Source organism: Periplaneta americana, chromosome 11 (assembly GCF_040183065.1).
Source record: "Periplaneta americana isolate PAMFEO1 chromosome 11, P.americana_PAMFEO1_priV1, whole genome shotgun sequence".
In the NCBI taxonomy this organism is placed as follows: Eukaryota; Metazoa; Arthropoda; class Insecta; order Blattodea; family Blattidae; genus Periplaneta; species Periplaneta americana.
In genome coordinates this window covers 51,870,895-51,888,629 of record NC_091127.1, presented here as the reverse complement: position 1 = coordinate 51,888,629, position 17,735 = coordinate 51,870,895, and the positions used below count along the sequence as shown (strand labels likewise).

General features: G+C 33.6%; 1 protein-coding gene across 4 annotated transcripts in view; it reads left to right on the top strand.

Annotated features, from left to right (window-relative positions):
• LOC138708975 (uncharacterized) overlaps positions 1 to 17,735 on the top strand; it is a 110,772-nt gene that overhangs the window by 70,511 nt on the left and 22,526 nt on the right. For 3 of the 4 annotated variants that reach the window (XM_069839397.1, XM_069839394.1, XM_069839396.1), the window contains exon 3: positions 13,796 to 14,029. In XM_069839397.1, the coding sequence (XP_069695498.1) occupies positions 13,796 to 14,029 (234 nt within the window). Of the gene's footprint in view, positions 1 to 3,581; positions 4,707 to 13,795; positions 14,030 to 17,735 lie in introns of those variants that run through there. The other variant, XM_069839395.1, reaches the window with a different exon arrangement.

Below are 17,735 nucleotides of genomic sequence, written 5' to 3'. Positions count from 1 at the left end.
TTTTTTATAACGCCTTTATACTAGGAGCGCACTCAGCTGAGTGACTTGTTGGCCGGGTATCTGCAGTTATTATGCACTGCTACCTGAGAGAATATTATAGATATATTAATTTGTCCTACAGAATTTATCTGTAATATTGACACTTAATATTTTAGGAGAAAAATTCTCTCCGGCGCCGGGGATCGAACCCGGGTCCTTGGTTCTGCGATCCGGTGCTGTGGATTGAATTCGGCGTAGCTCAGTGGTGAGAGCGCTTGGTACGTAGAACCAAGGATCCGGGTTCGATCCCCGCCGCCGGAGCGAATTCTTCTCCTAAAATATTGAGTGTCAATATTACAGATACATTCTGTAGGAGAAATTAATATATATATATATATATATATATATATATATATATATATATATAATACTGTCCTCCCAAGCCAAAAGGCAGTATCTCAAAACTTTAATATTTTTCAGTATTGAGGATTTAGTGAATGATCAAAGCGCGCCTAGTTTTAAAGTTAATTTATTGGAATTTTCAGCGTATTCATTATTGAAATATATTCAAAATATATAGAATACAACTTTTAGGCTAATTAGCGTACATTTTTGTGGACAATTTTAGATACGCCTAATTTGCTAAGTATTAATATTAATGCAAATCAAGCTTCAGGTATAACTCCCTGTAAAGTTGATTTGAATAATTTTGAGGGAAAAATTGTACCGGGGCCGGGTATCGAACCCGGGACCTTTGGTTTAACGTACCAACGCTCTACTAACTGAGCTACCCGGGAACTCTACCAGACACCGATCCAATTTTTCTCCCTCTATATCCACAGATCTCAAAGTGGGCTGACAGCTGTCAAGCAATATTAATTGTTGAAGATACTGATATGCTCAGCAAATTAGGCGTATCTCATATTGTACATAAAGAACCAATAAATGAAATTAATTCTGTTTTATTTTATTAATTATTTTTATTATTTTAATAAATTACAACACATACTGCATAGCAGTATTGTAAAAAATACTGCAATCTAAGACAAATATTATCTAGAAAATTAGTGAAGAGACAGCAATTTATTTACCAATCATTCTGTTAATAGTCTATATTAATAATACAAAGGTACAACATTGAAGTTGAAAATAAATGTTTGGTTATATTTACTAAGGTACACAGTTCACAAAACACTTCTACGAAAATGACTGAGGTAAATAAATTAACTAAAAAAATAACAAAACACTGAAAAGTTAGTTAATACCAAATAATTGATACTTGAACATAATTCAATTTTAATCATCATTTACTGGAAGATTTTCCCAAAATGTCAGTCTGTTTTTCATTATTCCACTCAAATTACGATTATGGCACTTTTTTTTAAGCAGGGAATCCAAGAGGTTTTCGTTGCTGCTCAGGACGTGGTAACTGTTCCTTCCTTCAGTTTATTTTTCCAGTCAGGAAATTTATGTCGAATGATGTACCATCAAAGTCATTTTTGTACTGCATACTGTATGATCCTCTGGAAACCGTTATTTCAACCATATCATGCAGACAGGTTCTTGAATGGATCAGGTTCAATTTATATTGTGATGAGTAATCAGACCAAATGAAAAAAATACTGAAGCTCCACTGGCAGTACCTCAGTCTGGTAAGATGCTGATTTTACTGCATCTACAAAGTCTGCAAAATCATATACTTTATATCCACGTCTTTTCACTGGCAGTTCTACTTTGTGATGAAAGGATCAGAAGGCATAAACGAATGGCCTGGTTCAAAATATCTTATCAAAATTTCATTAGCACTTACTTCATTTGAATTAACAATATAAATAAAAAATGAAATGAATGTCCAATTTTTGTTCTGGACCGTGCAGTTGTCCAACCATAGAGTAATTTTGAACAATCTCTCTTGTACTTGAAAAAATTGTAGAAAGTGCTTACTATTTCTTCTTTGCTCCTTTTAAAGAGAGCCTCGTGCCGGACAGCTGCAAACGACTTGCACATTTTTTTTTTTCCAACAGGAACGAAGCTCTCATGTAGACAGTCAAACACTTGTGAATATAGCTACCTTAAATGTGTCCCGTCTTGGCAACAAGATAACTTTTTGAAGATCTGCATAATAAATTATTTTGTTAACCTCTTCAATTTTTTCAGCATCTTCTCTGTATTTGGCCCGAGTTTTTGATGCCCTCTCAATACGTTTTCCACATTTTACAAGTTTAAAAATTAGTGTCCAAATTTTCCTTTGTGTGGCTATTATTATGCACATTGAAGATTTCACAGTTTAGCAAAAGATATGTCCATTTCACTGGCTACCATTCTGTACTTTTCATATGAACATTTGTAATTAACATTCTGAGTAATAAAATCATGGTGCATGGCAGTCAGAGTTATATCACTTGGTAAATAAAGACGATTAGGTGCATGTTCCCTCCGGTAATGTACTAATGTGATATGGTAGGATTAAATGAATCTATGTGTCTAGGAATAATTTCATTGTCCATTTCGTTGTCTCTAAAATATTTGTGCATATGAACTATCAGTCCAATAGTGATAAAAATATATATTATTTTACTTACGTGGTAATTATAATGGCGTTTCTAAAATAAGGTTGAGTAGAATCAATATTCTGCGTCTTGACTACATAACAACTAACAAGCAAATGAAAATTGTGACATGTTTTCAATATTAAGGGGACACTCAACTTAAAAATTGGAGAAAAAGTTCATAGAAATGAAAAATTAAATTTTTACACTAATTTACGTGACAGAACTAAATTAATATGCAGGATTCTTACCCTATTCATTGAGAAGTCACAGTCAAATGCACAAAGCCAAAAAATAAAAAATGATAATTAAAAGTGATACTTCAATTAATGATTGATTGAAATATCACTTTTAATTATCATTTTTTATTTTTTGGCTTTGTGCATTTGACTGTGACTTCTCAATGAATAGGGGAAGAATTCTGCATATTCATTTAGTTCTGTCACGTAAATTAGTGTAGAAATTTAATTTTTCATTTCTATGACACTTTTTCTGCAATTTTTAAGTTGAGTGTCCCCTTAAGCTAGAAAAATTAATCGGAACACGCCTTGTATATTAATTTTCATGATCAATAATGAATTAATTACAAGAACTATGTTTAAACTATGGGAAATGAGCATTCGGGTAGTGGCGATTACATTGCTGAGAACAGATTAAAACACGAAGGATTTGTTACTAATGAAGTTACGTCTAATTTGACTAGAATGACAAATAGGAAATACTAAGCGAATAGAACGTATGTCTGAGAAGCGGCCTTTTTGCTTAGAAAAATGAACTTCCGCCAAATTCGCTTAGGAATTCATATTAATTTTGAGATACGGCTTTCATTAAATCACATTTTAAGGGCACAATTTATTGAGAAACGGCCATTTCCTTTAGGAATTACATATATTAGCATCGGAACTATCAAATTATTTCAAAAACTGATTTTCAGAAAAACCTTGAGATACGCCCTTTTGGCTTGGGAGGGCAGAATCGATTTTCAAAGAATTTTTTAAAATAAATTGTGCAGCCTTGGATTTTTTTCGCATTTGAGCTACAGTATTATAAACAATTTTTAAGATAATACTAATGAGCTCACTTAAATATTTCCGTGCTATTTTTTTATTAATGACAGTATGTTGACTATAATTCAAAATTTTAGTTTATAAAATTCATATGAGATGAAAGAAATTACGTATCTTGTGAAGCAAGTTTAAAATGTACAAAATATTTACCAATTGAGCTGAAAATTAGTATGTATACTATTTACATACCAAATTATGTTACAAAGAACACATCATAGCCATGACAAAACTACAAAACACCTCCACATATGCAGAACACATCACAAATGCCAACCACACCTACAGAGACATCAAGACAGATATGGAAATACTGCACATCCAACCAAAAAGCCAGAAACTCAATATACTAGAACAATATGAAATATACAGACACACGAAAACACACCCCAACGATATTCTCAACACACAACTCAATTTCAAAACACATACACTCTTTGACTCTACACTACGAACGCACCCCCACAGGAAACAACAAGAGGCGCCAAGACCAACAACGACCAGTTCTGAAGATGACCCATAAATAGGTCGAAACATGTAAAAAAGGTACGTTAAAATTTAACACAAGAAAGTCTTATCATACATATTCCAAATAATGTGTGTAAAAATGAAAACTGTAGGTCCAATGTTTTAATATTTTCATATTTCACTTCCGTGTGCCCTTGAAAATATAGCATACTTTTTCAATTTTCATTTCCGGCGTTTACTAAACTGAATAATAACTCAAGCTATGTGCCTAATGCACTGACCGATGACGTCTTCAGAAGAGGAAAGAGATTACGTGAGTTTTCGAATCGCTGCGCTAGTTATCGGGAGTCCGCAACAGTTACAGGATTTTTCTAGCCCACTAGATTCCGGATGTACGGTGGATGACGCAATTTGACAGGAAAGGCACTGTTTTGTAGGAAGGACACAAAGCTTGGAAGAGCGGATGAACTCTTTCTACATGGCAGTCGTGCTTCTGGTGCTTTGTCTCACTGCAATCGGACTGGTAAATACTCGCCAGTTCCATCTTCAGAACAACCTCGGCTACACAGTGTGGGTCGCAATCAAAGGAGATTCTGGGAGAGTAGCGCCTGATAATGGTGGATTTGTCCTGTACGCTGGGGGAAGAGTGAGTTCAAACATTTTCTAGTTTAAGTGGCCTTAGAATCTGAGAAGTCAACGTCCTACTCTAGACTAATAGCCTGTTTTTCTCTACGAAAAATGCCTGGGCCTGTTTCATAAAAGTGTAATAATAATAATAATAATAATAATAATAATAATAATAATGATAATAATAATAATAATCATAATAATAATAATAATAATTCTTTATTTATACTGGCAGAGTTAAGACCATAGAGCCTTCTCTTACACTCTACCAGGTCACAAAATATACAATCAATGAAAAATTTAATAAAAAGTTAAAGAACAGAATACTAACATATTACAAAAAAATAATGATAATAGCATAATAAATCGACACAAAACAACATGAAAATAATACCATAATAGAAAAAAAAGAAAGTAAAATACATTGGAATATAGTAAAAGCAACTCATTTGATACAAATACAGTAGTTAATATGAAAAACGTAAGGAAGAATATAAGAAAATGGAATGTAATAAAATAAAAAAAATAAAAGAAATACTAAAATTAAATAAAATTCACAATATAAAGGGTATGATAATAAATTCATCTGTTGATCAAGAGAACAAAAAGGGGAAAGGAAGAAAAAAAATATTTATATATTTTTACAAAACTATCGCAGAGAAAAGGGCTTATAACTGAAAGGAATCAGAATTGAAAAAGTGCAATTTTATTTTATTTTTGAAACTAGACAATGTCCAACAGTCTCTGACATGTTGTGGTAGAGAGTTCCAGAGATGAGCTGCAGAGACGGTAAAAGATGAAGAGTAGAGTAGAGTGTACTAACCTGCTGGAGTTTTTTCTACCTTAGTTCATTTTCATACTTTATAAAATTTGTACTACCTTGGTAAAATTTTTACTCTAGTAGACTATAGCTTACTTGACAATACTTACGAATAGACTTCGAATTTCAGATCCCGACGGGAGAAATACAGGTTAACTGACAGCGGAGTGCTGAACGGATTTGGAGTAACAGACTAGGGCTTGTTTAATTTATCCGGTCTACTTGAAGATTTCATACTTACTAGAGCTGAGGCAATGGCATTTGGTACTACGAAAAGTTATTGCGATGTCGGAGACGAAATTCAATGTGAACAAATTTTTAACTATACATTAATAAATTCCTGCTTCAAAAAAATCTTGTAGTAGAAATATTTTCAAATGGCAAAATGCGTCACATTATTGGTGGAAAAAAAAATACAGCCTTAATTATGGACTAAAATTTATAATGACATAACTTTTAAGTACTGGTAACTATATTTAAAATTGTACTGTATAAATCCAAATTAGGAATTGGAGAAGTGTAGAAGAAGTAATTTAAATATGGTATTAATACATTATTATATTTAACATACTGTATACAATATATTAAATGAGTTATATTATTAATTTGTGATACCGGTAATTAATTTTAATTCATTTTATTCTTAGTTTACTCTATTTTGTTATCAAGTTAACCTACAAAATTTTTATTTTTACTTGTTACTAATATTAAATTCTTACTAAATAGAATACTGCAGTTATTTTCAATTTAAGTGTACAGTAGAACCTCTATTATCCGTGGTAATGAAGGAGGTGAGCTGAACGGTTAATCGAAAAAATCGGATAATCCGTACGATAAAAGATTTTCGTAAATTTAGTGAATAATATTTACACTTTCGTAATTGGCTTCGTAGTTTTGCCGCTATTGCGTTTAATATGCTAGATAGAGGATCAGAAGTTCACTAATTTATGTCTGGTTATCAAGGATGGTTTTTTAAGGGGCAAGGAAATTTCTTGTAATAGCTGTCTGTGGAAAGATATTAGGGGAGACTGTTGTACCTTTAAACACTTTTCACATTTTATTTTTTTTTTAATTTTGGGAAATGAAATTTGTTAAATGAAAAAATGCTTGAAATAATTATTTAAGGTTCCTTTACAATTTCCTGTATGTATTTTCCTGTTTTACAGATCTATTAAGGATGGAAAAAATAAAATGAAGGGATATGTAATGTGTTCAAAGGTACAACAGGTTCATGTACCTTGGAACATACACTCTTGTAAGTTGGAACACATGGAATATAGGAGGGAATATAGCTGTAAGAACTGACAATCATATTTAAAATGTACTTGCAATCATAAATCAGAGCAGGCTTCTCTGATTTAGATTTTATTTTCTGGAGAAGCAATAACTGCTTCAACAGTTTTCTTCAAGACATCCGAATCAATTGGGGACCTCTTTAATTCCAGACTTACTTCGTGACATGACCTTAAAATAAAAGAAAAACAAAAACCGATAGTATCGTGTAATTTGGAACATGTTCCATGGTACAAGATGTTTTGTGTTCAAAAGTACAAGAGGGTGCACGTTTAACGGATATGACTCCGAAAACTAGAGAGTCAAATAAATCATGGAAATTAAAATATGTTATTACTCACCAGATGATAGGGAACACACCGTACTTGAAAGATATTAACAAATACAATCTGGTTTTGTGTTAGAAAACATATATCAATGAACGAAATGTTTACTTTTGGTACTAAAAAACTTCTTTTGTCTACGGAACTTACACTTTGCAATAAATCAAACCAAAACTATGACCAGAGCTACTTACCGGCTTTCTCTACAATCTACTTCATTTTGAGTCCTTTAGGTAGCAGCAAAAATTAAAAAACAAAAAATGTTCAAAGGTACACTATGCTAAAGGTACAACAGTCTCCCCTACTATTGTAGGTCTCGTGTTGTATATTTACGTACTTTCTACACTCCAATCTCGTTTTCTGATGCGAGATGATGAGCCATGGTTTATCTTTCTCCAAACCACTCAATTATTTACACTTTTTTTTTCGATTCTTAGCACAATTAGTGTTCGTGTAATACCCGTAGAAAATATTTCATATAGAAGTTATACTGTACGACAATTCGAACAATACACCATACTGTGTAAGGGAAAATGCTTGTAATAATTCTCTCTAGAAAAAAATAACGTGCTAATACAACGTGTAATACTTCATATACTTCTGCAGCAAAAAAAGCTAGAGAAAGACAGACGGTTAATCCAGCAATCGGTTAATAGGGTGATGGATACTCGGGGTTCTACTGTAATATTATCTTCGTTTCTTGATAACAAGTTTTACTCATACGGTTGTTAGGTTTATATTAAATAGAACATATTATTTTCTAAATGTTTTATCTAAATATTGTTTCTTTTATAGTAATCTAATTCGTTTCGGACAAGTCTTTTTCTGTGACCTATGTTTTATAATTACTGTGTTTATGTCGCTGCTTTTCTTTATTTTGTAATTTATATAGATTACAGTTGCAAATCGTATGTGTTCTGATATTCTAATAATAAAGTATCATTATTATTATTATTATTATTATTATTATTATTATTATTATTATTATTATTATTAAAATTGTTAAAAATATCTTTGTAAATAATATTGTCCTGTATAACATTTTATAGAGGTAACAATAATATTATTACGTTTCTATATCCTAGAGACCATAATTGCGATGTATTCTAACCAACGTAGTATTTACGTTTGTCCTTCAGGCGAACATTTAACTTTTTCCGTGCTCGGTCTGTATTGCTCCATGCGACCAGTAGACTATGATGTGTGTGACAAGAGGGGACTACCTTGCCAGCTGCTTTGTAAACACTGTATTATTCTGTGTAGTACTTAACTTCAGAGTAAATGTGCCTCACCTTCGATGTCAACGTATGAATAGACTTCGAAATTGAGGTACCATTCTGGGTGATACAGGTAAACTGAAAACGGAGTATTTGGTGGAGGCGGGGTAAGAGGCTAGGCCTTGTTTACTTTTCCCATCTTCTGTCCTCTGCGCTGTCTGTCTAGATATGATGTTGAAGTTTTCGTACGTACTAGCATTGAAGTTGGAACATTTGGAGCAACATGAAATCATTGTGATGTCGACAACAAAATGCAATTGTAACAGTTTATTTTTTAATATACTTTATTAACTTTCGTCCACAATAAAATAAAATAAAATGAATTGAAATAAAATAAAATACAATACAATACAATGAAATGAAAATAAAATAAAATAAAATAAAATAAAATAAAATATAAAATAAAATAAAATAAAATAAAATAAAATAAAATAAAATAAAATAAAATAAAATCTTACAGGAAGAGGCAGAGTGCATCACAACTGCTCGCAAAAAGGAATACTGCCTTAATTATGAACTAAAACTTTATAAGATGATTTTAAATATACATAAATTATTAAGAAATCAATTCAAATTAAAAATACAAGATATATTTAGAATACGTAATTGAAATAAAATTAGGATCAGTATAATTATTAACTGATAGGCCTATATTTTAAATAGATGTCTTATGATTTAGTGATACTTCATTGTAATTCATTTGATTCTTAGTTTACTCTATTTTGATTTCTTACTGATATTGAGGGAGGACTGTAATGAAAATGTATCATTTTTGGTGGAAAAATCACTTTTTCGGAATTCTGCATAAAATTGTGCCTTTATGTGTCTCCAAAATTTTAAACTTCACGGCGCTTGGAAGTACTTTAATTGTAGCCATATTTAAATGCTTGCCCTTTCTTGGTGGGCGTGACATGGGTGTATATTCTGTTTCCTTTATAAGTTGTTGTGTTTTGAGTATTTTAATTGACATTTTTGCTAAGAATCTAAACATATATGTGCGGTGGATATCATGTTGGGAAGAGGGTGGTACCTGCTCTTAGGAATGCAGTAAGTGAATTGAGAACGAAAGGTATGACTTTGGTTAGTCGAGGCCATGGTAGGTACTTGAAAAGCCACCACCATAGCAAAATTGACCTCACACTACCAGAAGGTAATTAGAAATAACTGTACAGATCTGGATAGTATGAAAACTGCAGTTTATACCACAGGATAAAGCAATATTTCAGCCGTTGAGAACAGAAGTGGTGCAAGTCAAAAATGAGTAATGAGTAGGCTTCGTATTCCAGCTACCTAAAGACTGAAGTTAAGGACACATTGGGTATATAGTACGCCGAACACAGGTAATGTAACGGATTAGGATATAAACACACACGTTGACGCTGCGTGTTCGTGGAGTACAGTCAACTCCCGACATTCTGAAGCTATACTAGTAAACACATGCTTGAGCCGTGATGTTCATTTTCATCGTGATCTTTGCAGTGAATAAATAACGTGCATTCGTAAGTTACGGAACTTGAACATATTATGCGGATGTCACTTGAAATTATTTTATGCTGCAAGAAATTCTTTCAATAGCATATGACGTTATTGCAAGAAAATAGCAGCGGGGAGCAAGATATAAATAGGAAGTGAAGTGAAGGCAGGATATAAGTGTGGGGTCAGTAGTGGAGAAGTGGGGAAATATAGGTAGGTAGGTTGGTGAACGAGAGGTGACAAGATACATTTAAAGAGAACGTAAGTGAAAGAGAGAAGGAATTAAGTTATGATTTGCATAAATTTGCTATGTAATAAGGTGGTATGGCACTGTACACAAAATATGTGAAGAGCCATCTCACCGAAAGTAAGTGCTTAACGACAAATATATATCATATATCATATCATATCATATCATATCATGTCATGTCATGTCATGTCATGTCATGTCATGTCATGTCATGTCATGTCATGTCATGTCATATCATATATCGTATCGTATCGTATCCTATCGTGTCGTGTCGTGTCGTGTCGTGTCGTGTCGTGTCGTGTCATGTCATGTCATGTCATGTCATATCATGTCATGTCATATATCATATCATATCTTATCATATATCATATCATATCATATCATATCATATCACATCATATCATATATCATCTCATATCATATCATATCATATCATATCATATCATATCATATCATATCATATCATATCATATCATATCATATCATATGACGTTATTGGTGCATGGTGTAGTACAAAATATTGCTATTGTCTGATATTTTTTCGTGCTTCATTAGGATATTGTATGTCGTTCATCACTGAAAACCCGTCGACCTAGTTGGCGAGTTGGTATAGCGCTGGCCTTCTATGCCCAAGGTTGCGAGTTCGATTCCGGGCTAGGTCGATGGCATTTAAGTATGCTTAAATCCGACAGGCTCATGTCAGTAGATTTACTGGCATGTAAAAGAACTCCTGCGGGACAAAATTCCGGCACATCCGGCGACGCTAATATAACCTCTGCAGTTGCGAGCGTCGTTAAATAAAACATAACATTTAACATCACTGAAAACCCACTAATTTTATATGTAATTTTCTAGAAATTACCTAAAATGTAGACTATTTAATTTATTAATTGGAATGTTGACATGAACATCATGGTAGCTACACAACTCCATGCTAAACGTCGAGTTACTATCTTCATAATTTTCAAATTTCATGGTACTTACTGGTTCTTTTGGATATGTTCAACACACTTTCGTGCCTTCTGATAAAATTGCAGTGCACTGTTTTTGTCACTTTTACGTTTATTTTACACAATTTATATGTAATGTTGTCTATATTGATAGTGAAAATATTAGTTGAAATATCCTCAACTATGCCCTGCAATATTACACGATTGAGCGTCTTACCTAAGGCATTTTCCATCTGGAATGAACCTGCAATCAGCCACAAAGATGTAGTTATTTAAATAACACGACTAGTAAGAGCAGTGATCGAAAAGACTACTCACTATGACTGCTCCCGGTTTTTACTTTCTAGAGAAAGAGGGCAGAGGATGTGTAACTATTTTGTATACGAACGTACTTGTACCTGAGCTGTGACGTCACATATATTTCGAATGAGGCAACTTCATTCCAGTTGATAGGTAGCTGGAATACAGAGCCTAGTAATGGGGGTTAAAGCACAGTCTAGTATATACAGTCGCGAAGCTCAATACGTAGTAAATATGCAAACATTAGATAGTTTCTCACCACTATGATCGCTAATATCGCCTCATTACAGGCAATGCAAAATAGAACCGTCACAGTCTATTGTTTCTAGCACCCTCAAAACTCAAGCTTCGTGACTGTATATAGTAGACTGTGGTTAAAGTAAACATTCTGTAAAATACAGCGCAAAGTAGCAATTAATATTCAATTTATTTAAACTATTAGTAGTCAGTGGATAGCACGAAGGATATATTAATTGCTACTTTGAGCTATATATTACATAATTTTTACTTTAAACCTCATCACCAAATTTCGACCTACACCACTTCTGCTCTGAACGGTTCATTTACCACCTGTTGTCGAGTCTCAATAGCGTTCCGTTTTTTATTGGCTGATAACTCAAATTTACTTGGGAATTCCAATTTTAATTATGGACATTTCTAAAAAAAAATACTTTAACACTGCCACTACACATCGATAATGGTCATATACTAAGAGAAATTAGATAAACTCTAAGCAACACCAGCACTAGGCACTTGATTTAACACTCAATACAATGAGAATTAACAATGTTGTTGAGTTTGGCTTATTGAATTCATGATTAATTATTGAAATAGACCTACTGTTACAATTAAATGCATAAACTGTAGAATTGTACATGATAGCCAACCTTTAAAAGTTGAACACATTAAATTCTGCAATCAGTGTATTACTCTAAAGACGTATAACAGTAGCTGAAGTGATTTTTGATGCATTTGTTTAACATAGTAATTTATTATTTATTTCCTCAATTCTGATTTTCAGTTGACAGAGTTGTTATCTATTTGATTTGCGTAATTAATTTTAAAAAATATTGTTCCTGGATTTTGCGGCCTCCAGAATCATGAGGCTCTAAGCAGAGGCAACGTAGACTCCTTCTTAAATCAGGCCCTGGAACTAATGTGGGTATTATTGTTTGGAGATGAAAGTCCTTACTGCTGTATAGAACTTTTATGGTTGATTCTTTACGCATACCTACTGACACCAGGGATGGAATGAAGGAGAAACGCTACAGGTATCTTCTCAGCACTAGATATACTGCGGAAGTGCAGGTTTGCAATGGTCATCAGATATCACATCCCCTCATCACCTACCTGACCGCCTTTTAGACAAACTTTGATTAGGATAACAGCTCTCTTTATACGAAAGAGTCTCTCTCTGCAAAGCGCCCTTCGTCTATCATTGGGAATACACTTGACAAGGACTTCATACAGGTCTACCAGAGTGTATCGCTCATTGGAAACCGGTGCATGATTTAAGAATTTTACATGGAAGCAGGATTCTGGTCAGTCGTCTCCATCTATAAACTATAAAACGTCTTTGGTCTCCATTTAGATTATCCGAAGCTCGTACACTTTATTCTGAAACAATACGTTTATGAGATGAGATTAATAAAAGGGTATGGTAAGAAGGAGATGATGATGTAACGAAATACGTAATACTGAAGTTCACCACGAGTTTTAGTCTACTGCAGCCATCTTCGGGAATCGAACCCTGCCCTCTACCTGGCACTGAGTTACCGGACAGGTAACTCGAGTGGTCGATGTGCATTGCAGCTTTACCTAATCCCTTATTCTTGTTCTATGTCACTGTGAGCGTATTCCGAATCTCAGCGCTGAGCAATCTGATGGCATCGCAGTATTCCGAAATTCAATGATGACGTCACTGATGCTCCACCGGTGTCCCACGGTTCCATCAGCTTGCAGAGGTGGTGACTGTATCCATCAACCGCCAACAGTGAATCTGATTGGTTCTGGTATAGGCGGGAATTAGCATACGAATGACATCGTGCACTGTTGTGTCATGGCGGTGTGTTCTGCTGTATTGTTTCTAATGATCACAACGTAAAAATAATATGTTAATGGCTTCTGAGCGAATGTCAACGGATCAGTTATTACTACCGGTTCAAGAAATAAGTTTTTTATGCTCTCTTTTCTTTGAACGAGATGGCAGTACTGAAATTTCTCAAAATATTGCTAGCGTAGCACAGACAACTTGCATAGCCGCCAGGTAAGCCAATGAAACTTCCAGCAGTTTTGTTCCTATTTCGCTGCAGCGTGGCGTCATTGATGTCCACCGGTCCGGTGAGATTCGGAATATGCTGTATATTGGAAAAAGTACAGGAAATAAAATAATGTTACCTACTTTTTTGCATTTTTTTTTTAGAGAAGTGTGAATGTAGAAGACAGCTGGGCTGGACGCTTCTGGGCTCGAACTGGATGTAATTTCGGTGGCTCTGGATATGGGCGTTGTGTCACTGGAGATTGTGGTAACAAATTGCACTGTAACGAAACTGAAGTCATGAGCTTGGCCACCGTCGCCGAAATTACTCTCGCAGGTTTTGGGGGAAAAGACTACTATGACGTCAGTTTCCTAAGTGGCTTCAACGTTCCAGTCCAGGTAAAGTTGGCACAAGGTATAAGTATAAACTAAGGAAACATTTTCTATATATATATATATATATATATATATATATATATATATATATATATATATATATATATACACAAGGCAAACACACTACGCAATTCGTTGAATGGTTTAATACTGATGGTCTAAGTGTTAAACTAAATAAAACTCAAACCTCAGTATTTAGCATTTATAATAATGTTGACAGTGATAAATATGCTAAATTTTAGCTTTTTATCTAGATCAGACCTACAGAACTGTAGCTCCTGAGAGCGACTGCTTTACTTCCCTTTCATACCCCACCCACCTTTTCTACCAGTGCGGTCATGACGTTCTAGTTACGCTCGGCTGCATCAACATTCATTCTCGCGGCGGCAGGTATACAATACGCTATCAAGAATTACAAATGAACAGATAATAAAATCCTTAGGAACCTGCCTTTAGAAAGTAACAGAAATGAATGAGGGAAATAAATAAATTAAAATACATGTAAAATAAATTTTAAAATGTGTGTGTGCATATAATGTAAGAAGGTATATGTATATATCGTCCTATTACTAGTAAAGCCGATTAAATCCACTTTTTGTGTAAAATAAGTTAAGTACAGTCCCCTACTTGTCTTTCCGTGCTCTGTATTCTACTAAAATGAAATAAGTCCGAATTGTTGCATGCAGACTGTACGTTGATAAGTGAGTGATAGCTATATGACCAGATGTCAATGCTGTCATTCAACATTGTAACGTACTCCAGCCAAATAGATAGATAGATAGATAGATAGATAGATAGATAGATAGATAGATAGATAGATAGATAGATGGATGGATGGATGGATGGATGGATGGATGGATGGATGGATGGATGGATGGATGGATGGATGGATGGATGGATGAATAAATAAGTAAGTAAATAAGTAAAGAAGTAAATAAGGAAGTAAGTAAGTAAATAAGTAAGCACACAAACAAACCAATAATACGCGTACTGCAGTTTAAAGAGAACTGGAACATTGCAAAATCTAAACCCGTGAAGGAATATTACTTCCAAAGGAAATGGGAATATGATTATTTTGTTGTTGAAGACGAAAGAATTGCTTGTTTACTGTGTCCCATCCAATTTTTTATACTCGTCATTTCAATATTAAACCACATTTCAACGAAGTCCATTTTAAGAATTATGGAATGTACAAACTTTCGGGTAAGTTCATTATTACGAACTGTATATTGATTATTTATTTATATACTGTAAAATTAAGGACGGCACTCGTTGTGTTCACTTTGAATTTAAATTAAAAGTGACTTTCAATGTTCAGTACTTAAATGCCATAAATTTATGTTTCCGTAGGTGATGATAGGAGAAAAGTTTTCGAAAATCTAAAACAGGTTAGGTGCAAAGAAATCTCAAAGAAACTACCGACAGGAAATGTAGCATAATTGTAAACCTTGAAACGAGATAACGCATTATAAATACAATAAATTTATTAAAATCCTTTTTGGAAATTACATGCCGCCACTGATGGCCCTTTGACGTCCAGAGAAGGTAAATAACTCTACGCGGAAGTCGATCATCCCTAATAGAAGTGGAGTGAGGCTGACGTCATATTTACCCTACTTACTAGTTCTGCAGGCCTGATATAGATAGCAAAGTTAACCGGAAGGAACATACTCGAGCGTAGTGCGTGAAATTGTCAAAGATGTTTTACTTATTAAAAAGATAAAAACAATTGGTTTCTGCCAGTATCTTATCAAATGTCTATTATGTTTTCTTTTCAGTCTCATTTGAATTGTAGAGTTTTATTGTGTGGGAATAGTTCTATTGCAGAAAATGGTTTTTCTTCTTCTTCTACTTCTTCTTCAATAAAAGCTGTACGTATTCTTAAGGGTTGTGGCGCAAGAGAACATCATAAGCCCATATTTAATGAATTTGGAATTCTGACTCTCTTTTCATCGAATGTTTTTGCTAATATTATGTTCATTTATGAACATTTACATGATTATGTTTCTGTAATACGGTACATTCTCGTGAGACTAGAAATAATGATAACATAACTGTTCCTACATATGGATTAGCCAAGATTTGTAATAGTCATTTTGTTGTGGGTGTGAAACTTTTAAATAAACTTCCACTTCATATTATAAATATTGATAATAGTAGAGTTTTTAAAAAACAAATTAAAATATATCTTTTACACAGTACAGGAATATATTGAATGCAATTTTAACTAAATTTATGTAAATATATATAGGTTTGATGAAGCCTATTGTAATTTTATATAATTTAATGGCTTATAAATAAACTAAACTAAACTATGTTAATTAATCAGTACAAGGAAAACAATTGTACGATTTCCGACTATATTAGAATATAAATGGAAATTATTTTTTATTTTATAAATGAAGCACCTGTTACAGAAATTAAACGATATTTGTACATAATGGGAATCTCTATTGAGAATCTCACTTCACATAAATAAAACTGAATTATTTGTGGCTGCATAACTACAAACCATTCCTAGGCTGATCAGTCGGCCGAGAGAATTGGTGGCACCAGTTACTGCTTTTGCATCTCACACCCGAGGCAGATGGTTTGTCTCGTCTGAGAGGTCCAGTTTCTGCAGATTGCAAGAAAATAAAGCAGAGACGGAAAAAGAGGTCGAATCATATTGAAAGCGATTAGGATTGGTACTTTAGTCTGCGCTATCGTTACCACTATATGAGTCTATCCACAATAGCATGTTTTAAGTATGCTTCAATCACTTCGGTGGAAGTAGAACGATCTTTTTCCATGATGCAAAACAATCTCTCTGACTGTAGGGCAGCGGTGACCAAAACTCGAGCTGCAATGATTACATGCGACAGAGAGCCTATGAAGTAAGCAGACGGAGGAAAGGTAGTTGGCATAAAAACTACAACCAGTGGTGGTTCCTGTACTAACATCTTGATCAATTCCGCGGATAAAAATCTCAAGATTTTCTGTACCATTAATGTCACTGCTGTCATCAAGAGCCAGTGAATAATATGCGATTTTTCTTGCTTCCTTTCTTAACTTCCTCTTGAATATAATCAGGAATTTTCTAAATTCTTCTCTCGATACTTGGTCGAGAAATTCGTAGTTTTTCACAATTAATAACGTCTTATGGACAAGTTATTTAAGCTATTTTAATCATTACTCTTTTGAGAAATTCTGTTTTATTAAAAGGCTTTAGAGCACGAGATATTTCAAACCCCATTAAGTAGCTGACTTCCTTGCTATTTATCTCGTCTTTTTCTTCCTGGTTATGATTTAAGACATGTCAATTTCGTGGCGTTTAACAGATCGTTGGCACATAATATTTAATCAGTTTTTCTACAATATTATTATTAAATGAATAACTAATAAATAGTTACCCTCATCTAAAGATTAAGAAGATTAAAACTGAGATAAAACCTAATAATTTTATCCTTCTAGGGAGAAGATCTAAAATTATCAATATTCATGCGAGTACAGAAGAATTATAGAAACACATACTTAGTGGCCATTAATAATAATAATAATAATAATAATAATAATAATAATAATACATTATTTAGCGTGACGATTAATGTTTCTATATACTCCTAACTGAACCGTTGAGCAAAGCAATCATAGTAAATTTTGTCCGACAGAACACCACAAAAGTTCTCCTCATTCTTTACGAAACCACCTCTTACTACTTGTAGAGACA